A 26,306-nucleotide genomic window follows, 5' to 3' on the forward strand; every position below is an offset into this window, starting at 1 on the left:
AATCCCAGCACTTATCACCTGTCTAGAACTAACTCTTGTCTGTGTAAAACTCACTGATGCACTTTTCGTTATTGTGCTCTACCTTCTAAATTGTTTTTAATTGCACTGGCATTGTGGGAGAATTGTTTTAGCTTTAACCTGTTTGCCGTCACGTTGGTCTAGGTTGCCCTAGATGCTGGTTGCCCAGCTCATTGTCCAGGTTGCCTTGGTCACCGGTTGCCCGGCTCATGACGCTCGTCTAGGTTGCCCAGTTGGTCCAGGTGGCCCTGGATGCCGGTTGCCCGGCCATCATGTCTGTCTAGGTTGCCCTGGACGCTGGTTGCCCAGCTCATGGTTCAGGATACCGCTATACGGCAATGTTAACTGCCTGATCCCGGACTTCGACGCAATTGGATGACACTACGTCTGTCTGTTTAGATCGCCTCAGGCCCGTTATACCAGCTACAGATATTGGTTCCCCGCGATGCAAGGGGCAAAAGTTACGTGCATCATACTCCTTGCCAGACTTGAGTCTCTCCCTGAGCAAACGCTTCCGTGAGAACTCTGGATTCCCAGGGTACATTCTCAGTCGCTTTGATTAAAAATGTCCTGGCCACATGGAATGTCACATGAATGCACACCCCTCCACTCACTCAGGGGCCAGTGCTGGCACATGACTAATCATAGTCGCCCGGCCATCACATCGGTCTAGGTTGCCTAGGCGGCTGGTTGACCAGCTCATGGTTCAGGTCTCACTGTCAGGTTGCCTTGCTGGTTTTGCCAGTTCGGTCCAGGCGCTGGTGCCGGTGCCCAGCTCACTGTCCAGGTTGCCTCCCAGCCGGGTTGCCTTCCCGCTCATGACGCCTTCGTCTAGGTTGCCCAGTTTGGTCCAGGTGGCCCTGGATGCCGGTTGCCCGGCCGTCATGTCTGTCTAGGTTGCCCTAGGCGCTGGTTGCCCAGCTCATGGTTCAGGGTCGCGTAAATGCGCCGGTTGCCGGCTCGTGGCGCTTCGTCTAGGTTGCCCTAGACGCTGGTTGCCAGTTCGTCCAGGTTGCCCTGGATGCGGTCACCCGGCCGTCCACGTTGGTCTAGGTTGCCCTAGGCGGCTGGTTGCCAGCTCACTGTCCAGGTTGCCTTGGGCGCCGGGTTGCCCGCTCATGACCTTCGTCTAGGTTGCCCTAGGCGGCTGGTTGCCAGGTTCATGTCTGTCTAGGTTGCCCTAGACGCTGGTTGCCCAGCTCATGGTTCAGGTCGGCGTCGGAAAGCCGTTGCCCGCTCGTGGCCGCTTCGCCTAGGTTGCCCTAGACGCTGGTTGCCCAGTTCGGTCCAGGTTGCCCTGGATGCGGTCGCCCGGCCGTCCGTTGGTCTAGGTTGCCCTAGGCGCTGGTTGCCCAGCTAATGGTCCAGGTTGCCTTGACACCGGTAGCCCGCACGCCTCGCGTGGTCTAGGTTGCCCTAGACGCTGGTTGCCCAGCTCGCATAAGCACTAAAGTCCAGGTTGCTCTGGATGCCGGTGGCCTGGCTCGTCACGATGTACTAGCTTGCTAGTCACTGGGCGCCCAGGTCGTGAAGTGCTTATGGTCCAGGTTGCCCTGGACGCCGGTTGCCCGGCCGCCGCATTGGTCTAGGTTGCCCTAAACGCTGGTTGCCCAGCTCGTCAAGCTTCTAAATCCCACTAAAGCGAAAGCATGCTGCGGGCCCCACTACAACCCTAGGTTTATGGTTAACACCTAGCTACTTTAAAATTCTGTCGGTGTCCTGGCACAACGTCTTCACCCAGGCCCAGTCATGCTGTTTTAATTCATCTTGTATGTATACTAATGTCTCTGCTCCTCTCAGAACCAGATTACTGAGTCACCGCCCTGGCGGGCATCACTCATCCTTTTGGGGGTAGGCTCCCCGCCCCTGCCTTCATCCATCGGCAGGAGACGAGATCCGCTCATCGCTAGACGGATCCGAGACGGGGCCTACGCCAAAGACTGTTACCTATTCAGGACTCTATCATGCTTGCATCCAAGCCGTTCCTTTACTAATTAAATTGTTAACTGATTCTATTCTGTCTACTGAGTCTTTCTGGTAGAACTGTTGATATTGGGTTTTGCTCATAAACCACATCTTGAACAGATGGTGCTACAGCAAACTCCTATGCTCATGGAGAAGGAAGGGAAGAGGCCAGAAGGAAGGGAGGACCTCAGAGAGGCTGACACACTTTCTCTCCATCTTTCACTCAACCAAGCAAGGAAAGACAAAGAGAGAAATGTGAAGAAATGGTAGTTTTGGTAGAATTCACGGATGTGAATGTGAAGACATTTCAATTAAAAGGACAAAAGAAAGATAGGCAAAAAATAAATCATATGAGCATTAAACCTATAGTAAAAAAGGACTGCAACAAAATAAAAGACAATAGACAGGTGAAGATTGAATGTGAAATGACAAAAAATTTTCAGAGGAGCGCATCTCAATTAAATGAATGATTGACAGTGATGCAGACATTTGTGAGACAGGAGAGCCAGAGGGATGGGTTGGAAGGTGTTTTAATGTGGAGACAGATGGCTTCGCATCACATGCCTTGTTGCTATAGTCATAAAGCTACTGGGGCACACCCCATTACTCAAATCACACCATTTTGATTTCTTGAATGCCTGCTGTGTGCATGATTTGTGGTAGATACATTGTGCTATGTCCATGTCCTTTGTTTAGTCCACTAATAAGCCTAAAGTTTGTTTGAGAGGTCAAATCAATCTGTTTATTACCTGTTTTACCTGACCGGGTCATAGCATGCCATTTATTTTTCACTGGCAGCACAAACAGTTTACTTGTTACTCTTTATATTTCCTAAATTGTCTTCTGGTATATTTGGTATGCATCCAAGTAGGATAAAAACATTTTTAACTGTTTTTGATATGTATGAAAATGCATCTGTATTTTTAAAGGTGCCATGTGTAATGTCCGGCAAAAAATCAATTCATACTCCACATTCAATAAAAGATGGGGGCATTATACCTCCAGAAAGTGAGTTGGTCTACCCTAGAGTAACACCCGAGACACATGTATTGCAGTTTGGCTGGCGGTTATGTTGCCCGCATACCGCCTCCCATGGCCGAAACTGGTATTATGACACCTGTCGGGCTGTGGCTAGTAATTTAGCATGCTAATTAAGGTTGATATCTCTGCAGCACTATACCTTGTAATTTTTTTAATGACATCATCGCCCTTATTTCTTCTCATTCTTTTGATGTGTGTAGCTCATTTTTTGGATATTTTTACCTCAATTCTCACACATGGCACCTTTAAAGAAATGTGAGTATGCCCAACTGTCAAAATGTCTTTTGTTTGTTTTAGTCAATAGGGGGCGATGTCTGTCCATATTCTCCAGAGCTGTTAGGCTTTATTTTGATATGCAAACTAGAAAGTTGAGTAGACAATCATGCAGGACTACAGTCTATACAGTATGTCCCAACCACCTGAAATAGGCAGGCAGGCTATAGTGAAACAGACTGCAGCTAATGCAATTTGGCCAAATTACCAATTATGCCAGCAATGTCAGTCAAACAGACCACTGCTGGGTGATTTTGAAACAAACCATGCCATATTATCAATACAACATAAGTGTATTTTACATGACACTCTAAGGAGGGATGTCAGTAAGCCCCTGATGTCAGTGATGTCTGTCAGCCCCTCACCATTTGATTAGCCTTTCTTTATGCTAAGAACAAATACAGTGTGCCCTTTCATAAAAATGTGGGATTGCACATACAGTGTATATGGAAAATATTTACAAGCATGACACTCAAATGAAAGCTAAAGCAGAAAATCTGTTCATTTGACTGCTGTTATTCTGTAAACTATACAAGTCAACATCTGAGTACTTCTGAGACTCTTTACCGAAGCAGAAATGACAACACAATACCGATTCACGACTGATTTGCCTTTTTTGGTACAGTTCTTATCTTTTATCTTGCAAGACTGAATATTGTTAGTCTTTTGTGTGTGATGAAGTCACAGGAATTCTTGTGTGGTAGTGATGATATAGAATAATGAAGCAAATGCAAGGGTAGCATTTCATTCACTTTACTGCGCCATATAAAAAGTACAGATAAATGAGCATGCATGTCTTACAATCCTTCAACAAAACTGAATTCCCAAAGGTCCAGGCAAACATATTTATGTGATCAATATACCACAATACTGACAGTGAACATTTTTAATGATCATTTTCATTTTTGATTATCATTTTGATATGGTGACTGTTGTAAAACACCAAATGCACCTCTGTTAAATTAACTGTTAACTGTTATCATGGGCCATTGCACAGGTCAGATATTTCTGTTTTTCATTTACAAGCATTAATTGCTATTAGCTATTGTCTATTAATAGATAATTCATAGAACATTCATAGAACCGTTTTACTGTGCTAATCACCAAACACAATCTGCATATTTCCATAAATCTCATATAGGCTAATCCAATGAAATTTAAGCACAGACAAAATGTGGTGGTCATACTTTTATGAACAATTATTGAACAGTCCTGAATAGACAACATAGATTATTGCTTGGGGCCTACATACACTTCCCCCACCCAGCCCAGAATGCCGTGATAGTTGAGGTTGCACACCAAACTGTGACTGTTTATCAGATAAGACAATTGCTATTCATCAGGTTATCAGTAATAGCCTGCTTGATTAAGTCACTAATATTTTCCAGTAGGCTATTTTTACCATTTATGTTTTTGTTACACTTAAAAAATAAGATATAAAACCAGAATAATAATAAAAGCAATAAAATGTGTAAAAAATATATATGAGAAGTGACGAAGACAAAAAACTGTCTGTCTCCAGTATTACATTTGGCAGATTCAAGAAAAAAAAAAAAAAACAGAAATAAAAATCAAATAACTGACAAGTGCTTGTATATAATGACACTGTCATTGTTGAATAGCCTTGGAATATGAACCTTGCATTAACAAATCATGAGCCCCTGCATTTATATCACATTATCATTGAGTGGCAGTAATGGATGCAGAGAGAACATAGAGACAGAGGAAAGCTTAGCCTACTGAAGGGAATTTGGAGTTTCACACATTTTGGAATTTCACACATTCTAATTCACCATAGCACCTGTTTTTTGTGAAGAAGGGAACCTATTTTAGAATGGGATAAATTAGCATGATATGAGACACACAAAACATGGGATAGAGAAGAGATGGAGCAGATGACTGATCTGGAGGTGTTAGATTTGCCTGCAGCAAGTAGAAAAAAGAGGTGAGAGTAATAGCGGGTGAGAAGTGCTAGGCATCAGAATGGAGTGCCTCATTATCCTACATTTGACTTGTGCTGTATGCGGAACTCAGATAACATGACAGATTGTGTAGTAGAAGAGTAGATGAAGCTTTTGAAAAATGAACCAATGTCCACGTAATACAAAACATGCAGCAGCCAAGGCTTCACCTCTTGATGTAGGTAGAGTTCTACATGTGATATGGCTCATATGTCGGCATATTTCACATTTAAGTATGGACCCTTTCAAGAGAGTTCCATTATCAGCATCATAGTTGGCCCCACAAGACTTCCTTTTTAACATTCCATATGTTATCTTAATGCAGAGGAAGTAGATTGGGGCCCAAACGTTCAAGCATTGTTTTTGTTTTTATTGTTGAAAGGGTCTATATATACTCTTTTGAGGGAAATTTGGTCTCTGCATTTATCCCAATCCATGAATTAGTGAAACAAACTCAGCACACAGTGAAGTGAAGCACACACTAATCACGGCGCAGTGAGCTGCCTGCAACAACAGCAGCGCTCGGGGAGCAGTGAGGGGTTAGGTGCCTTGCTCAGGAACACTTCAGCCGTGCCTACTGGTCAGGGTTCGAACCGGCAACCCTCCGGTTACAAGTCCGAAGTTCTAACCAGTAGGCCACGGCTGTGATTTATGACACATTTCCAATTCTGCCCCCACTTGTGTGTGTGGCATTGGGCTAGCCAGCTACAATAGCCTATGAAAATCATTGGCCACCATCTCTGACATCACTGCACGACAAGGTGACATTAAGGAAAGCCAACTGCATCTAGAAGACTCTACCCATGTCCTACATATTTTGAATGGCTGCCCTCTGGCAGATGTCTGCGCTGTCCTCTGGCTAGGACTAACAGGAGGAAGGCTACCTTTAACTTGAATATACTCCCCAGCCTTTTGAGGCCTATTAGCCTTCTTAACTTGAATATAGTGGGGCTCCCAGCCTTGCCTCCTTTGGGACTAACAACCCCACCCCAACACACATCCCCAACATACTTGGCACACTCCTGTCTTGTCCTGTTCCAACACACATTTCTTTTGCCCCACATGTCTTCCCATCTCCCCTGTCATATGTTGTGTTATGTCTTATAGTGGGGCTGTTGGTGCCCCCCACCCAATCCCAATCCTCCCCACCTTTTATGCAGCCCTTGCCACTTAATCTACTAAACCCCTCTTCTACTGCTTTTTATGAAAAATAGGCTGACACCAGACATAATTTCATGAAACTTTCAGGGTTTGTTCAATAAACTTCCTTGTATCCTTGATGACCTAAGCTTTAATTTAAGATCTGGAGGCATTCTCAGTTTGACCTCTGAGGTCAGATAGAGGTCATTGACCTCTGTAATATGTTGTGACACTACAGGTGAATGGGGTAAAAAATGTAAATAATACATATCACCATGAAACTTTTTCAGTTGATTACTCATGTTAAACTAAGAAAAAAATGTATTGAAAGTTTTTTATATTTTAATGTTTAAATATGCAAATTAGGCCTTATCTCATTAAAAATTCCTAATTTGCATACATTTAAAAAAAATAATAATTAGATTGTCTGATAAAGCCAGGCTCAAAATATTTTTGGTTGTCGTATGAGATGGGAAAAGAATTACTGAGGGGTTTATGGACATCTACTTCTATTATCCTGTAACTCACCTGTACCACTGTGATATGGAATTTCTAGGCCCGAAATTTAAAATGGGTGTATCTAAGGATCTAAATGTGATAGAAATGTAAACTAAACATGTGGGCAGCCGTGGCCCACTGGTTAGCACTCTGGATTTGTAACCGGAGGGTTGCCGGTTTGATCCCCGACCAGTGGGCCCCGGCTGAAGTGCCCTTGAGCAAGGCACCTAACCCTTCACTGCTCCCCGAGCGCTGCCGTTGAAGCAGGCAGCTCACTGCGCCGGGATTAGTGTGTGCTTCACCTCACTGTGTGTTCACTGTGTGCTGTTTGTGTTTCACTAATTCACCGATTGGGTTAAATGCAGAGACCAAATTTCCCTCATGGAATCAAAAAAGGTGTATATACTTATACTTATAGGCCTACTTAAATAAAGTATTTTGAATTGAATTGAATAACTCTGTGGCCTAAGAGAATAAATTAAATGCAGCCTAAGGTGAACAGATGAGTCTCTAAACCTCTCTTGAAAGACTCCAAACTATTGCAAGAAATATATTTTGGTTCAATCATATATTTTTTGTGTGTTTTGTGTTGGATGAGCGACGACAACAACAGCTGGTCGGAAGTAATTATTCATGATCCGGAAGCACATCGGTTAGCTAGTTGTTTTGAATGAATTCGGGCTGATTCATTGCACACGAGAAAATAGTCGTTGTTCAGAAGGAGCTTGCCGAATATATTATACAATATAACAACAGGTAATGTGAACATATTTTTTCCTTTTTAAGTTAATGACTGATATGGTGTTGTCTGCAACGTTGTGAGACGTAGATATCTCTTTATCTGAACCCCTTAGTTACTTTAGCGTCTTGTGCTAGCTGCAGATGAAGCGGCTAGTTTAGCTAATTAGCTGTGTCAGGCTACGTACAGCAAGAAGAAAGCTAGATGCTAGCTATGATGGGCGCTATAATGTGGCTCATAATTCTCTGTCTACCGTGGCATGTTAACCGGTTTTGCAAGTGGTTAGTAAACTTAACGTTAACGATCATATAATCTAATTAAGTTAAATGTTGTCTTGGAGTTGTTCGCTAAGTCTAGCTGGCTAGGATACCTAGAAGCTAGCTTGCACCCCGAAAGTGTTCAACGGCACCGGTAACGTTATGAACTAATGAATAAGATAGCAAACCGTTGTATCGATACGGGTGATGAAATGTATTCGGTATTTGCTACTTCGCTTTCCCTAATTCGAGGGATTGAGATGATGTTTATATGAATATAATACGTTTTCCGTAACGTTAGAAGCTAATGATTAGACATACAAGATAGTTAGCTGTCAAGCTAATTTAGGTTTGCCAGTAGGCCAATAACTATGCTAACAAGTTGTCAAGTCATGCTTTGCTACTGAAGAATTGACAGATCTGAAATAATATCGCTTTAACCATTTTGGTGTACCGGCTTGCCCGTCACGCAATGTTGATCCTCCTCTTCAGTTAGAATAATATAACGTTGCTCCTAATGGTGAAACATCTTATTAACACGCATGAATCGTTTGAATAATGTGGTAACGTTATTATTGTCTTTGGACGTCATACTGTTAAAAAATAGTAGAATTTGAAATGATTTAGTGGTGTATTGCGTTAATGTGAACCTAGTCGCAAACTTGGCAAAGACTCAGGCTGTGCTAAAACGCCTGGCAGTATTATTGATCCTAACCCTCCTGTTGTGTTCGAGGTCAAATGTGACCGATTCACAATTCTTTTCTCTCAAAAATATTGTTTACCTATTCTGACTACCATGAGGCTCCTTGACTTTGTTAACACAGGGCATCTGTCAAGTCAAGTCGGCTTTTATTGTCAATTTCTTTACATGCACTGGTCATACAAAGAATTTAAATTTCGTTTCTTACTTTCCCATGCAGACATGGACATACTTTAAATACAGACATAGACATGCTATAGACATAGCCATAGACAATAAACATTAAATTAAAGTGCAAGACTGAAAATATAGAACATGTATGTATCAAAATAGAAATATAGGATATATATATATATATATATATATATATATATATATATATATATATATATAAAATAGAGGTAGTTGTGTTGTATATTTATATAGTCTTAACAGTTACATGAAGTTTAAACTTGTGCTTTTGTGACCTGTATATTTACATTGATATGCAGTATGCAGTAATTTCAAGTATATCAGGCTTGATGTGAATCAGCAACACATTAGGCTGCGCAGTCACAGTGCAGTTCCACTGGGGGGGGTTAGGGTAGACAGGATCCTAGTTTCCTAGGTTCCTGGCTGGCTGGTGGGTGGGGGCTGTCAGTGATGGGAGAGTGGGTAGAGTGTTCAGCATCCTGATTGCTTGGTGGATGAAGCTACTTGCCAGTCTGGTGGAGCGGGAGCGGAGGCTGGACACACAAAACAAATTTTGAGCATTTTGTATAACAATTTGAGTGTTTTATTTAACTTTAGAACACCCATGTGTATTTCTAGTCAAAAATGACCGGCCATTACATCACCGAAGCACTTCAAGTTTAAGATATAATCTACAAGCTAAACATTGTTTACACTCCTACACTGTTACACGTGAACTGAACATAGTTAATGGACTAGGCTATTTCTGTTAGCACTTCATTGAAATGTGCTGTAGGCCTACACTATATTTTGCACATGCAGTTTTGCATATTTCTCAATATGAAAAGTTCTTTATTTTTAACTTAACTCTAAAGATAATGAATATAAGATATATGGAGTATTTTTAAAAATATGCATATGCATATGCTACCACAGGTTACTCTATACAACCACAGGTGGCAGTGTGGTGACTCTATATAAAACATATTGATGTCAATAGGGCATTTAGCCCATGTTCAGGGTGGAAAATAAAAAAGAAAGATTTGCATAAGACAAGTCAAATTGGTGTTTTCAAAAAGAAGGGATCATGGAGAATAAGGAAAAACGTATTTAAAAATTCTTTGTATATTCCCACAAGGTGTTTGGGTGCTCTGAAAATGATAACCAAAATGATTTTTCAGACTTGTGAGGTCTGCTGTTCAGACCCTGAAGGGATTTATTTTCTGTTCATTGCTTTTTGTGAGAGTGTTTCTACTTATCTCAGTAAGGAAAATAAATCAAGAGCCTATGTTGAGTACAAATATGTCTTCTAAAGGCTTAAACAGAGCCCAGCCCAAAACTCCAATAAAATTTGTATCAACTTTGAGGGACAGTTATGACCATGCAGGATTATCCAGACCAAACGTGACGATTTTGCTACATACTATTCCTATTTATGTACCAGCATGCAAAATTTGAGCCTCCTACATGGTTTAGTTCTTGCGCTGTGGGCTTGTGAACTTTGACAAAAAAAAGAGGCCGGACAAAATCGACACCCCCCTCCCCCTGTAAAACTGGCTGTATCTTGGAAAGTATTGATCTTACATAAGAGTAATTTTACAGTGTGTCTCCTGGGTAACATGGGTACACCTGGTAATTTTTTCAGATTTTTTTTGAGACCTAAGTGCGTGGGCCCTGGTTGAACTGACGTGGAATGACCCCATAAAATATGCAAGTAATCGCGAATAACTATAGAAATTCAGTGATTAATCGTGAGTTTAAAAAAAAAATCGTTTGACAGCCCTAGTTTGCAGTCATCCTGAAATATGTGTAGCAGTGACGCCTGATTTCAAAGATATAACAAGCCCACGATTTGCACCGTGGTAATTAAGATAATTAAAATCAAAACATTAATTGTTATCGATGAGAATTTTATCGTGGTTTATTGTCACACCGGTAAACATTCCTAGTTGTATTTTCTGGTTAGTAGCAAAATACGGTTTCAAAACAGAACTCGAAATTAGGCCATAAAAGTAAACAACATGAGAATTGCATTAAATATTAATAATGATAAACAATATTTTAATATGCAAAAATATTGGAGGGGTCGCAAAATGTCTGGATTAAAGACATTATTGTAAAGGTTTTTAATGAAAGGCTGCCATTGACATAATGCCTTTGATGTTGACAATGAGAGAAGACATTTTCTGCCTCTGCTTCCAATGCCCATCTCACAGCATTTCAAAACCAAATTCTGCCGGTTAGAGAGAAGGGGGTCGCGAGACTTCGCACATGTTTTTTGGGGGGTTGGCAGACAAAAAGTTTAAGAACCAAGGTCGGAGGAACTCTGTCCGAATGCGCATTAAATGGGGTTCTACGAACTGTATGTTCTAGGAACTGCAAAAAGTTCCTACAGTGCGAAAGGGACTTTAGTCCTTGCTAAGGTCTCTTCTGCACTGTAGCTTGAATGTTCTCTTGCTGCAAGTCACTTTGGATAAAAGCATCTGCTGAATTAATAAAAGTAAACGTAAATGTATTACTTTGGCAGAATAATGATAACTGATCTCATTATTCAACAGAATCATGGACCGGCTGTTGAGACTGGGAGGTGGAATGCCAGGGCTTGGACAGGTAGGTTCACACACAAACTACATTCATGGAAGTAGTATGTCACATTCACATGTAGCTTGGTACTGACTGATGTGGAATGTAGCCTCTTACCTCTATGCTGCTTTCTTTGTAGATTTAAATGGTATTCATAAGGTTAATGAGAGAGTCTTTTTATAAGTATTAGCTGTGTCAGTTTTCTGCCGCTGCATGTAACAAAAGAAGACCATATAATATAAAATAGAAGCCTAATGTGGGGGCACAGATTTTATTTGAGGGAACACTTGTTTTCAAGGCTGAAAGTTCAACAAATATACTAGCTTACTGTGATTTTAAAATAAAAAATATAATTCATATTAATTCAATCACCTATCACCTAATGTCATCAAAACATATGCCTGGCCTCCAGGAAAGAACAGTTTATGTTTAATTTAGGCTGTTTAATATGATTTTGGTCATACTATAGAATTATTTCTTGCTGTCTGTTAATACAGAAGATAGGGAGTTAAAAAAAAAAACAAAATTAAATCACAATCGCAATATTGATAAAAAAAAAAAAAAAGATTATTTTCCAAAATCGTTCAGCCCAACTAGCTAGCTATAGGTATAGGGCAGCCGTGCAAAGTGTTGCTCTGATTAATCATAAAAGCATTACATTTGTCTGTCTGAGGTCAGGTACTTGGGGTCAAACACACAGAAGCTGGGCTCATGTCTGTAGCCAATTAACACCTCTGCTAGCAGTCTGCCTTGGCTTCACACTGAACAAAAGGGTGGGAGAACAAGATGGAAAGAATAGAGGTGATGGAGAGGAGGGATAATAGAGGTGGAGAACAGGCTGATCTGTTTTATTTGTTCTCAACCTCTCTTTTTGAATGTGTTGGCTCTGTTAAGCTACAACTGAGTGCATTATCCAATATTACCGTAATAATGAGATTGGTTAATTTAACTTTGCAATGTGACCTGAATAACATATAGAATTTTGATAGTCCAAATTTGGGACTATCAAATTCTAGTGGGACACTGGAATTGGGAGTATTCAAAGTTTAGGGTGACCAACTGCTAAGACAATTAAACCATAACGCTCTTCCATCAATAGATTTACCTTTACTCTGATTAAACCTACCCAGGTTTGTCACTAAACCATATACTTGAATAGTGAGGACAGCTGACTGCATCCTAATCTACCCTGTCTTTCAATATAAAGCCACACTAACCCTTGATCCTTAGATCTCTACTGTATATCTCACAATAGAAAATGTTTTGTGAAAGATTGACATGGCTGTAGTAAAGAAAAATACATCTATATCAAAGTTTAGATGATGCACCAGATGCAACTATTTAAAGAAGGCTGAGATTGTGTGTTCATAAGCGTGTCTATTGTTATGCTCAACTAAACACCTCTCTGCTTTCTCATGTCACAATTCTCTACCAACTTTTTGTCATTTTGCTTTTCTTGGCTTTCCTGAATTCTGATTTTAATTTTACTTTGGCAACCTTGGTACAATTGGATTCTCCTTTTATGGCTTACTCTGTGTGGCTTACACAGCCATACCTCTGTAATCATTTCAAGGCTGAAAATTGTTGAATTTGATTGAAATGGCTGACGGATATGTCATTAAAGGAAGCATCTCCAGAAATGGGCAGAGTTCAGGGTTATCCTTATGTCAGAGTTACATTTTAATTTTTCCACTGCAACCTTTCATTTTTAACTTTTACTCAATGATAAAAAATTGTAGCACATAGCTGCAGTATAGCTTCTAGTATGAAACTTTTAGTTTGTTTTTGTTTGTTTTCATTGTTTTTGATTCCATTTTTTTTGGTCATTTGGCACTGTACATGTATTCTACATTGATTGTTGTAAGTTGCTTTGGATAAAAGTGTCAGCTAAATGACTACCGGTAAATGTAAATGAATCTGAGTCTGTTGAGAAGAGATACTGACAGAGATTCTGTTTGCTGTACCTCATTCCAGGGTCCTCCAACAGACGCACCCGCTGTTGATACAGCAGAACAGGTGTACATTTCATCACTTGCCCTTCTGAAGGTGAGAGGAATATATACATACACACATTAGTGGTTAAAAAATTGCGGTTTGGGTACGTTTAGCTATTGGCCCTTAGTACTTGCACTAGCATGTAGGCTTAAAGCACTAAAGCCGGTCAAACTCGGTACTCCTTCAATCAATGCAATTTAGCTCTGGAGGGGGCGTTTGACTCATTGTCATGGTGAAAATGACCCTGGGTTCAAATTACTCCAGAATAACACTTTAAGTGTTCGTTTGTAATGTTGGTTTGGCTATTCAATGATTCATTCATCTGCCAAAATTAACTTGAATATAAATTAGGGGTTTACAATTATCGCAATCGCGATATAGACCAACACAATTACCTAATCGCAAAAGCTACAAATAATTGTGCACAGTTACATTTTGTCACATTTATGACCTTTATATTCATGTCCTCCTCCTTGGCTGTGCCACTTCTGGTTGGTAGGTGTGCACTATGCGTGAGGTGCACAGAAATTCTGTTGAGCTTCACAGTCGGTCAAGGGTGCTGTGCACCGGACATGCTCACCAATCAGGGGTCATTGAATCATCAATTCACTGATATTCAAAAATCAAATCACAATCGCAGCATCTGTCAGAAAAATCGGAATTTGATATTTTCTTAGATATTTTCCCCAAATCGTGCGTTGAAGTTATTATCGTTATTGATATATAATGTGTGTGTGTATTTGTGTGTGTGTATAGATGCTGAAACATGGTCGTGCTGGTGTACCCATGGAGGTCATGGGTCTCATGTTGGGGGAGTTTGTTGATGACTACACTGTGCGTGTCATTGATGTGTTTGCCATGCCCCAGTCAGGAACGGTGAGTGATACACACACACATTAGCCTCAACACCCAACACTTGGCATACATAGGAAATGTCTCGGCATAGTTGTCTGAGACATGTTCTCGCTTTGTTCTGTTAGACAGTCACTCTCACACACATACAGATGCACACGCTTGGTTGTCTATATTTCCATGGAATCATATGCTTAGAGCCTGAATTTGTTTCCGCTTGTTTGAGCCGGGCATTCTGACATCAGCATGTTTCTCCACACAGGGTGTTAGTGTGGAAGCTGTGGACCCAGTCTTTCAGGCCAAGATGTTGGACATGCTCAAACAGACTGGAAGGTAAAGGCCAGGAGGGTGAACTGTCCGAGTTACAGCGCAGTTGCATGAGAAATGACAGGGCGTTATGTGCATTGGATTTAGATTGACTTAACTGATTTCGACCTTATAGAGACCTTGGAATACAGGTCTGATCTATCTAGCATTTTGAAATGTTAAAAAAGGATAAAGGAGTAGGGCTGCCACTTTTGTGAAAAAATCCTGTTCGATCTTTGAGACAAAAGTGTTCATTGAATCGATTGTAAAATTGATTTTCCATGTCTAAAGAAGTTTCCATTTTTAACACCAAATATAGACCAATACACGGACAACTAACAGGCATTAGGACGCACGTAAGGAGGGCGCTTGAGACGTAGCCTGACGAGCCAGACCCACATTAAAATGTAGGGTCTGGGCACTCACCGTTCGCAGTGCTCAGTCCAAGGGGCGGGATAATCAGTTGTCTTTCAAATTCCCTCTGCACTAATAGGACAGCGGCAGCTATATGAGTCCCATGCATTTCCCACCAGCGGAGCTAGTTGGCTAGTTCAAACGTTTGCCAACTTAATAAAAGCTTAACACGTGTCACACTGTTCGCCAACAGCAACATCCATCTTATTTGTTTTCAAGTAGTAGGGAATTCAAGCCAAACCGTTGCAACTCTGCCATCAATCACTAGGCGAGTTCGACTTTGACTGAGTCTGACTTGGTCTGGCTTTCTACGTAAACGTGATCTTCAGAGGCTAGCCGGGAGGAGCTACAACAGAGGGCAGCTCATCCCGGACAGGCAGGCTACAGTCTGGCTGGCGTGACTCCTTGGGGAGACATCAGCGGGAGATATCGCGAATGTTGTTTGCAATAAACACAGCAGAACTTTCATTCTTACTCATTAAAATGAGCATGATGACTGACAAAATAAATTATTATGATGTAGTTTAAATAAACCACTGTTGTCATACAGTTAACAGGCCTGCATTGTAGCACTTCAATTCAATATCAAGTGTTTCCCCTATATGTGTGTCTATCTATTTTTAGCCAACAGCAGAAAATAACAGAATATCTAAACGTTTTCAGTAGGGTAGCCTACCATTGTTGCAGAAATCACATATTAGAAGGTATCCCTTCGATTTCTGTTTATTTTCGCATATTCCAACATAAGGAAGCAGCATGAGACTCCCGTCAAAATCATCATGAGGACATTCCTCCCAAATGGCCCCATCACGTCTTTGAACTGATGTCATGAGGGCGTGTTTCAGCTTGTGCAGCTCGTGGAAGGCAACTGCAAGATCTGTCTGCAGGCTAAGACTCCATGATATTTTAAGGCCATGTGACATGGTGTCACGGTGGTAAGTCCCTCCCCGGCTGACAGAATTCGGACAGAATTTCTAACCAGCAAGCATTGCGTCCATCCCAGTATGCATTGTGTTCAACCCAGCATGCATCACATCAAGTCAGATCTGCACAGATCTGCCTGAAGTCGAACTCGCCTATTATGTTAAGCCCACCTAACGACTCTATACACGATTTCATTGGCCTGATTGAGTTCGATTTCTGGAGCTCACAAGCCAACGGAGAGTTGCTAGACTAGCCCTGGCAGCAAATGTAATTTGCCGCCACTAGGGGCACGTCTAGATTTCTAGGCTACTTGAGACGCACAAGTCAGCAATATTTCTTTCTAGTAACAGTAAAAAAACAGTAAGCAGATTGGGCTTTCATAACATCAATGAAAAACATTACTGCAGTCTTCAACATGGCTATGTTTACGATTAGAAATGTCAATCGAAATGAAAAATTTTGCCTACGTAGGAATTCACGATCTCAGTTTGCATACCACCTTGTCCTTCTCCATAGTTTGATCTACAATCCTAAACCCTGTTTCCAGTACGTAAAATTGGTGGGAATTTTCTTTTTAGCTTTCGCCAACTGCATTTTTGGAATTCTTTATTTTCTTTTTCTGCTTGTTTGTGAGTTTTGTTCAGTCTATGGTTTTGTTACATCTATCTTTTTTATTTGTTTAAATTGTTTAAAATTAATAGTGTACATATTTGGTTTAAATCGATTCCCTATTTTAGTTTTCGAAACTTGTGTTGGTTGGTCCAATCGATTGTGCAATTGATTTTCGAACGTAAAGTGACAGCCCTATAAAGGAGTAATAAGTATTTCTTGATAAAAGAAACGTAGCATCTGGAGAATTTGTGAATGTTGGAATACCGTTGCTCTGTTGATTACTCTTGAAACATGTATATTGTGTGTGTCTGTTTCAGGCCAGAGATGGTGGTGGGCTGGTACCACAGTCACCCTGGGTTTGGGTGCTGGTTGTCTGGCGTTGACATAAACACACAGCAGAGCTTCGAGGCACTGTCAGAGCGAGCGGTAGCTGTGGTGGTTGACCCCATCCAGAGCGTCAAGGGAAAGGTACTCACTCACTTGTTTGTGACCCATCCAATATGCTGCCAATAAGACTGGCTGCAAGTGTAGTAAATGCTTTCACAACCGTTTCTCTGTGCCCCTTACCTTGTTAGGAAGGTTTAGGCATAGGCAAACTTGACAGACAAACTTGATCTCAGTATGATTGGAAAAGTGCCTACATTCATCATTTCATAAGTCTCAGACCTCTCACAACTCAATGTGCTGACATTCATATTCTATGCTGCAGTGTATTTTGTTGACCCAGAGATTTGTAATGGTATCTTTCAAAACACTATGATCATTTAAGATGGGATGTTATGTCTTTAAAAGTGTGTGGTTAGACATTAATCTACTCACATTGCTGTGTGTTTACTGTAGCAATGACCAATGTCAGTTCCTTTGATCCATGGTCAAAGACCCATGTACATCAATACAAAGCCAGTAGACTTCCTTTTGACATCTTGTCCTACGGAAAGTGTTAAGAAAGAAGATGGTTTTTAGTAGATGTTTCTCTTCTCCTTTCTCTCATCTCGAGTCCTTTTCTGCTTAATTTTCGTTCCCACTATACATTTTTCCCGCCCCCTCACTTCCTCCACTCTGTGCTTCATGTTTTGTTCTCCGTGTCTGTGCTTGTACCCCACCCCCCTTGCGTGCCGGGAGCCCTGAGAGCGCCAGCGGGAGGCAGCAGGGCGCTACTCTATTAACACCTCCCTTGAGCTGTGAGTGGAGGTGTCATGCGATTTCATCTAGCCCTCCAAGGCAGGGGTAGGAGCGGGAGGGGTGGAGGTTTGGGGGTGCGAGTAAGGCTGTGCCATGAATAGGATGGATGGGGAAAGAGTAAGCGCTTTCAGACATACGTGTAAGACCGGAGGTTCTGCTGATGTTAAACCGTATATCTGAACGACATAACCGGTCATATGGAAGTCCGAATTTAGCCGGCCACATTATGTAAATGTGCTGTGTCTGAACGAGGCGTAGAACATGCGGTTAAAATTAACACCTAGTGAGAGGGCGTGTTGGTGACGTTTCGTGCGTCCATGTGATTAGATCTGACTTAAATGCCAGTGTTATGATGGAGTGGCATAGTGCTGTCCAGAAAATCTCCGACGTGGAAAGATGCAGACATCACGGAGCTACTGTCCATGAGGGCATAAAACATTTTCATAGAACACATGAAGGGAACGTCACGTTGTAGCCTACAACTGCATAAGGCCAAACGAATTCAAAAGACTGAATCATAAGCAGAAGGCGCTGAAAAGGCAGTAGCCTAGCTACAGCGACGTCGTTGACGACAAAAACAGGAGTATTTAATAAATTGTTAGCCAACACGGTTTTCTGTTAATTGATAGCCTTCTCATGACCTCAGAGCTGAGCTCGCTGATATTTGTTGAGCATAAATATGGCTAGAGAAAATGAAAACGAAGAAAACGCAACTTTGTTCCAAGCTCCTTACGTAAATGCAATAGACACGAGCGGAGAGGATGCTTTTGGAAAAAAATAAACCATGAGAAAACGAACAACTTCACTGTTATGTTAGTATTTTGTTTGTTGCTTAAAAACGTTGTATGATGGCCTTGAAGTCTTGAGTTAGCCTACTGAATTGGCTGGTAGCCTACCATAAAGTTTGTGCATGCTCTCTCTTCAACGCAAACCAGATTTGGGATTCTATAGCCAAGTAATTCTGGTACATAACGTTGAAAACAGATAAATGTGTTTATTCGAAGCACACATACAAATACTGTAGGTCAATTTCAAGTGTGCACTTACGTGACTAGCCTACTTCAAGTATTAGCCTACGTACAATATATTTCTCTTCTTTAGCCTACATAATGCATAGGCTACACTTTGTAAACAAAAAGCAGCTGTGACAGGCAGCGGCCGCATATATTCTGCGTCATATCTCTCATCTTGTGAACTCTACAAGCCCCCACCCCTCACTTGACAACCACACGGAGATTCTGTAATGTGCGTGGATGTCATTCACACATACATCAGTATAAGGTCCGCAGGTTAGCATCATATCTGAATCATCCGAAGGATAGGACCTCCGTTTGACAAACCTCCGCATATACTCCGGAGGTTATATCTGAAAGCGCTAAGTGTAAGAAGGGAGGGGAGCATGGAGAAAAAATAGTGGAAAGTGTAAGGTGGAGAGAAATGTGCAAGGCTGGGTGAGAAGAGAGCGCATGAAAGAGATGAGTGCATGAGTGAGGGAAAGAAACCCTTATGATCTAGTAAAAGGATTAGTGATAAGAGTAAGGAAGATGGTAAGAAATTCAGGAGAGAGGGGAAAAATACTCCCTATATGACTTTCTATTAGAGATGGACAGATTGAACAGCTGCTGACCGGAATTGGCCAATTTTCGCGTGATGGGCCATGACCAGCGACCGGCCGGTCAGTCTGAGATGCCGATTTTATGCCGGTCAAATGCACTCGTGCGCCGCATGATTAACATTGCACAACATCAGCAGCACAGGTGCAGCATGCACATGTAGGAAGACTCGCGGATTACCCTGCAACACGTCAGCTTTATGGAAATCCTTCAGCGTGTGTGAAGAAGACAAGGAAAAGTAGGGCATGGAGGGACGACACAAAAAACCTTTTGCAGATAAAATCTGATAAGCTTGCAAAGTTTGAAGAAGCTAGCAAAGGCCAACACTCAGGGCTGGATGTACAAAGAAAGTGTTTCTTATGCACAGAAAGCAAACACTGTGCTTTGCTATATTGCCTGGAATTTACTAAGATGTCACTTCATTATAAACAGCGCTCATCACCACCCGTCCCTGCCCCCTTTATAACGCAAATTGCGTGTCCACAGCTGAACCACAAGTGCAGTTAAATGGAGTTAACCGATTGCGGCATTAAAAAGAATCAAAGTTTAGCGATCATACATGATAATAAGGTGTCAACAAGCAGCAACATACACAGTAGGCCAAGTAGTTCTACTCCTTGAAATACTCAAACTATTTACTGCATGTAGACCTAATACCGTAGTCTAGCAGATTGGGAAGTGGATGTTGTGAAAGTGAAAATACGATATTAGAAAGGCAAATAAAAGTTAAAGTTGCTTTTGACATGGTAGCCTACAAAGAAGAAAAACTGATCTGAATACTGATTCAGCTGTCTCTGGAAGTTTCTGTACTTGACACATTTAACCGGAATATGGTGGAGTACCTAATCAATCGCTATTTGCACTTCTCCCCTGTGTTTGTGTGTCAATCTCACTTTTCCCTCGCCCTCACATAAATGCATATGCATCAGTGCATATAAAAATATTTTCCATGTCAGCAAGTTCAAATGTATCATGAAAATAGTTTTTGTATTTTACAACAGCTAAGGGGCTGCTGCGTGGTGCCTAACAATGCCCATTAGCTTTTCTGAAATCAGTGGAACCAAGGCCTATTGGGGCTTATATAAGTATAAGTATATATACTTTTTTGATCCCGTGAGGGAAATTTGGTCTCTGCATTTAACCCAATCGGTGAATTAGTGAAACACAAACAGCACACAGTGAACACACAGTGAGGTGAAGCACACACTAATCCCGGCGCAGTGAGCTGCCTGCTACAACGGCGGCGCTCGGGGAGCAGTGAGGGGTTCGGTGCCTTGCTCAAGGGCACTTCAGCCGCGGCCCACTGGTTGGGGCTCGAACCGGCAACCCTCCGGTTACAAGTCCAGAGTGCTAACCAGTGGGCCACGGCTTATTGCTTAAATAGAGTTGTCATACTGCATAATTACAGTTTAGAAAGAGCATCTTTGCATATTGTCCAATGAAGTGTCTGATAATTTCAGGTGTATCATCAGATTTCTTGATTCCATTGATATACTTAGACCAATAAATAATCACTTAAATGAGATGAAGTTATACACCAGGATGTTTGATTTACTCCTGGGCCTGTTGTAATTCCATAGTATCTAAACAACAACACTGCTTGCTGGGTGTTTGGGCTGGAACATTTCCCTGTACATGTAGTGGTAGCACTCCTGTGTGTGTGTGTGTGTGTGGGGGGGTGGGGGTGGTGCTGGTGTGTGAATGCCTTGCTCTTAATGGTAAAATATGGCTGTTTACCATGTAACCTTCAGCTCATGTTAGTCTTGTCACACATGTACTGTATGTGTCTATGAAGTGGTACTGATGGTGCACTGTAAAGGGCCACATGTTGAGAAGCATTTTTCCCTAAAACATGGTGTCTATGCGACCATCTTTTACCTGGTTGCCCTGGGAGGTTGTGATGTGTGTGTTCTGTCTGTAAAGCATCACTTTGAGGCAAATGGTAAGTGTCATGTACATGACTTAAGTGACCAACACCGAGGCAGTGGCCATGATCAGTATACCAGCTGTAAAGAATCAAACTGAGTACTTTGCATGTGAATTCTCCATTCAAATGCTTTCTCGCCCTGTTATTGTCTGAAAGGTCCTTTGTGTTTTTTCATGCAGAAAATAAAGGGTGCTACCCTGTTACTCTATTATGTGTGCTAAACTCATCTCACCCTGTACCTTTCAGTACAAGTACAATTCTGTTGTACTCTCAGATAAAAATGTTATGCAGATTGTCCCTATCAAGAATTCTAATGAATTCTTATTATAACTCTTGGCCTATAGAAGGACTGACACATATTTTGCTAGACCCTTTTCGACCGTAGTACTTTCTTTACTTTGTTTTAGTAGGATTATCAATCTATTTCAGACATCCATCTTGCTTGCTATTGCTATTTCGAACATTTATTGATCTAGAAGGCACCTTTTTAAATAAACGTTCTACATGAACCTCATAGTCTGTTAGGGATCTTTCACAAGATGTCGCCCTAAAGATCTCCTCAAGCAATCTTTGACCTGATCATCTAAGAATGCCTCATGCTAAAACTGGTGTGACTGTGACATGCTTGTGGTTTGAGTGGCACAGTAGTACCCCATGTAGTGGGGCTGCACTGTACGCTGGGCTCTGAATCTTATTTTAGGCGCTCTTGGCACAAGAGCGGGGGGAGGAGTCGTATAGATGGAGATGCAGCCAACAGCCTCAGCTAAGAGCAGGACTGAGGAATAAGACTATGAATATGGTTGGCAAAAATCCATATTGTATGAAAGGTGCTATACAAATAAAGCTTATTATTATTATAAATTATGTAAATGGATACATGTTTGTGTGCCTCAATCTTACCTTTGGAAGCATTCTACGTTGACTATACAAACTATATTGATATGAAATAAGATGTAATTCATTATTTTAATATTTCCTCAATCAAGTACAGGTTAAAATAGAGAAAAAAAAAAAAAAGGGGTAGTTATTGATTTACATGCACATATTCCAAAGTGACATCTGGTAAACAACTTCAGGGAACAATGAATAACTTAGGGCCACCTTAAATGCATTCTCATGCAATTTTTATGGCTCCCTGTAACTGTCAGAAATTCACAAATGCATAAAGCACTGGATCACTGCTCTTCTTTTGTTCTCTCTGTCTGGCCATATCTCTGTCCTTCCACCCAGTTTTTATAGGCACTTTCTCAATGTACTCTTTTTCCAGCTGAGCTGTAAAGTAGTCTGGTACTCAGTTAGCTATTTCTGTTACCACAATATTTCAACCTATATCAGGAGCTCAGTCTGACCAGTAGTCACTCACTCTTCCCCCACCCCCTCTCCATGAGTCAAACTGGCCTGGAAATGGCTTCTTTCTTGCTTTTTTGGCCTTTGCCCTAAACCAGTTGATAATGTCTGACTGCCTCCATTGCAATCAGACAGTCCCCAAACTGGTTCTCACCTTCTAGTTCTTCTTCCCTCCTTCTTCTCTAGCTCGGCCTTTCTTTCATTTCTTCATTTGTCCTCCTTGATATCGGTCTCTCCAGTTTCTCATCCTTTTTGCCTATCTGATAAATATATTTGCAAATAGATTTATTTTTGTTGGTCTTCTAAGTCTAGAATAGTTCTCGTGAAGTGTGTCTTTTCTTGCAAATCATGTTTGTCTCACACTGCTGTTTTCCCATTCAGGTGGTAATTGATGCCTTCAGACTGATCAATGCCAACATGATGGTTCTGGGTCACGAGCCACGGCAAACCACCTCCAACCTGGGCCACCTGAACAAGCCGTCTATTCAGGTGATGACTAAGACCAGTTTCAGACCTGTGATGTACAGTACATTTGAAATGTTTGAATGGATGCATGCTCCTTGATATTTGTCAGGATAGTTGAGCTGTAGTAATTGTGAGGGAAGTTGATTTGTAATTTACTATATTTGTACATTTTGATGTGGTCTGTTTCATATACACATCTTAAAAAATAATTTTTTGTGCTTTTTATGACCATTTTCAGGCATTGATTCATGGCTTGAATAGGCATTACTACTCCATTACAATCAACTACAGAAAGAATGAGTTGGAGCAGAAGGTTTGCAAGATCTCTTTCTTAGACATAACACATTCTCTGTTCACTATGTGAGAAAATATGCTTGAGTCATTCCTTGTCCAATCAGACTGAATCCAGGGAAATACTGTAGTTGCCACACCGTCTCAGATTTAGAATGTTTAGGTCCCAAATTCAGACCTGTAAAATATTTGTGTTAAATCCCAATATTTTCATCCATTTTTCATCCATGATTTTTTTTTTTATTTTTTTTATTTTTTTGGAAACATGAAAGCATTGCTTTTCAGATATTGTATTTTTCAGGTTGTAAAACTGAAGTAATATCAAGGGCTGAAACCAATATAAAGTTGTAGGATTTGAGCAGATCTTTTATAGGCCTTGGTTTTGGGACCCAGAAACGACATTATCTGATTTGACACAGAATGCCGTGCTTATTTTCCAAGCTATTACTAGAGTGGCACACAAGACCACGGATTTGTCTGTTCTGCCCTTTTCTCCCTTGTTACTTGTTAAGACATGTTACTGCAGCTGCATTATCAGTGCCAATTCATTGTTTGTGATTTTTAAATGTGTGCAGATGTTACTGAACCTGCATAAAAAGAGCTGGATGGAGGGACTGACTCTACAGGACTACAGTGAGCACTGCAAACTCAATGAGACCATTGTCAAGGAGATGTTGGAGCTCGCCAAAAACTACAACAAGGTAGTGACTACAAATCATACAGAAAGGGGGGTGGGGGTGGTTGTGGGAAACACAGTCTGTGAGAGCTGAGAGAGGGCAATCTAGTTTTAGCATTCGATGAGATGGGTTGGGATATGGGGGGATCGTTTTTGTAAGATTGTTTTATGACCAAATGTACATGTTAGTATCTTTTTATTGTTCCACCTACCTTCCCAGGGACTATGGGTGGAAATTAGCAGTATTTGCTATAACTTGTCACAATACATCTCTCCCTGTTTTGTACAATTTTGTGCTCTGTCCCTGATGAAATAAATAAATGTGTTTATGGCAATAATCCAAATCAGTATGTTGGTCAATAGAGATGATCTTAATTATTTAATATACCAGTAATTATTCAATGCTTTTGAAAACACCAGCCATTTTCTAAAGAAATAAACAGAAATTAAAAAAAAATCCAGCATATCCCTTTGTTTTACAGTAAAAAACTGTTGTATACAACAGTTACCACTGTAAAACAAAGGGATATGCTGGGTTTATAACTCAAAATAAAACAAGAGTATCGTTTTAAATCATTGTATCATAATCTTTGGAAGTCAAAACTAAAATTACATTTCAATGAATTAGAATCATGGGTTTCCATGAAACTTTCATGTTTGTTCAAATTCAGTAATGCCCAAGCATGAACATGATGATGGCAGCGCATGTGATACAAAGACAATCCATTTCTGAAAAGAAAAAAAAGGGGGTGGGTCTTTACCACCCTACCCTGCGCAATAAATCCTAAATCTAACCTTTGTGGTGATTTGATGTTGATTTTGTTGTGGTTTCTTTCAGGCAGTAGAGGAGGAGGACAAAATGACCCCAGAGCAGCTGGCTATCAAGAATGTCGGCAAACAGGTACGATACATACCCATCGTAGGCTGGGGTGTTTTTGGCTCCCCTGTTTTCTTTGCCGGTTTAGAGAGATGGGGCTGTCCCTAAAAAATCAAGTTATTAAAATAGGCTTAACATAGACCTAATAGTAACAGCTGTTTTGACTTTAGGCTATATCATTCTGAACTGTAATCTGAAAAAGTGCAAAATGGTTGAATTATGTTTATCATAAGCATTATTGAATGCTTAACTGGAATGGTGTTTTCCCGTATTATCCTATTTTTAAAGAAGACCTACCTGCGGGCATGTAATTGGACTACATTTTTTCTACAGAAATGGCATTTTTGCATGGGCACTGCAAAACATAGCAATAATAAGAATATCAACAATGAAAATATTGAGCTTTCACTACAAAGAACATACAAGCTATAACTGATCTGTGTATGATTTGTTCATTTGATATTCGATTGAGAATCCAAATGACTTAAATGGAAAAAATGGTTATTTCATTAATTGTTTATGAATGTGATACAAATAAGGCTTTGTTTGTCAGACGTTTGATTTTATGGTCAGATCAAAAGTAGAACATTTAAAAAACGGCCTCAGGGCAGAAACTGATTTTGATATTTAATTCTTCCGATTAGTCTTATTGATTCACTATTTTATTATATGAATCTAATTGACTGTATTGATATCAACTAATTGATTGAACACACACACAAAACAAAACTAGTGAAAAGGGCTAAAGGTGTAAAGTTGAAATTATTTTGCAATTTTATACAGCTGGACAATATTTAAGTATGCTTATGTTTTTTGTGGATGTTGATTGTATTATTGCCATTGCAGCATTGTCTCACTCCTGCTGGCTCTTCCCCTTTCTCTCATTGCAGGATCCCAAAAGGCATTTGGAAGAACATGTTGATGTCTTGATGACGTCCAATATTGTGCAGTGCTTGGCAGCCATGTTGGATACTGTGGTCTTTCAGTAAATCCTTTATCTGCCTGTCATTATTGTCAAATTCCAGTTCTTGTTTTGTCTTTTTAAAAAATAAACTTATATAAAAAGGGGTAAGATGGGTCTTCAGTTTCTATGTTCTGTTATTATATTTAATGATTAGATGTCAGACTTTCCACTGAAATCTGAAGCAGAGATATTTTATAAATCGGGTCTATGTTTTAGTATTAAGGTATACAAGTTATTTTAATCCAATGCTGGGGAAGTCCACATGCATTTGGAAACTAGGCTACTGTATAATCAATAGGAAAGTTGTGCTGGGTGTACTAATGGCGCATTGCCGGTATGGGGTGAAAGGCCGGTGTCTGGGGGAAAGCCTCAAGATTTCCTGAAAAAATACCTGCAGTAACATTTCTATACGAAATGTTATAGTGCAATACAGCATGTTTACGAGCTTAATACAGTGCAATGTGAAGTTTATTTACACGTGTTTTTGCACCTAATGCAAAAGCATTTCACGAGTG

General features: G+C 40.7%; 1 protein-coding gene across 1 annotated transcript; it reads left to right on the top strand.

Annotated features, from left to right (window-relative positions):
- The first annotated feature begins 7,521 nt into the window (after window positions 1–7,521).
- Window positions 7,522–25,899, top strand: psmd14 (proteasome 26S subunit, non-ATPase 14). Its single transcript, XM_048235442.1, has 11 exons — window positions 7,522–7,652; window positions 11,322–11,373; window positions 13,321–13,392; window positions 14,098–14,217; window positions 14,456–14,526; window positions 16,767–16,917; window positions 22,900–23,007; window positions 23,222–23,296; window positions 23,850–23,975; window positions 24,789–24,851; window positions 25,718–25,899. Exons 2-11 carry the CDS (start codon window positions 11,326–11,328, stop codon window positions 25,814–25,816), a joined length of 933 nt encoding a protein of 310 aa, XP_048091399.1. The 5' UTR covers window positions 7,522–7,652; window positions 11,322–11,325; the 3' UTR covers window positions 25,817–25,899.
- The last annotated feature ends 407 nt before the right edge of the window (window positions 25,900–26,306 follow it).

The sequence above is a fragment of the Alosa alosa genome, chromosome 23 (genome assembly GCF_017589495.1).
Source record: "Alosa alosa isolate M-15738 ecotype Scorff River chromosome 23, AALO_Geno_1.1, whole genome shotgun sequence".
NCBI classification, from domain to species: Eukaryota; Metazoa; Chordata; class Actinopteri; order Clupeiformes; family Clupeidae; genus Alosa; species Alosa alosa.

Bases quoted from the DNA above. Each gene is read 5' to 3' on its own strand.
- psmd14 (XM_048235442.1), top strand. From the start codon at position 11,326: ATGGACCGGCTGTTGAGACTGGGAGGTGGAATGCCAGGGCTTGGACAG. The intron at 13,393-14,097 runs GTGAGAGGAATA...GTGTGTGTATAG, and splicing joins CATCACTTGCCCTTCTGAAG to ATGCTGAAACATGGTCGTGC. The intron at 23,008-23,221 runs GTGATGACTAAG...GACCATTTTCAG, and splicing joins TGAACAAGCCGTCTATTCAG to GCATTGATTCATGGCTTGAA.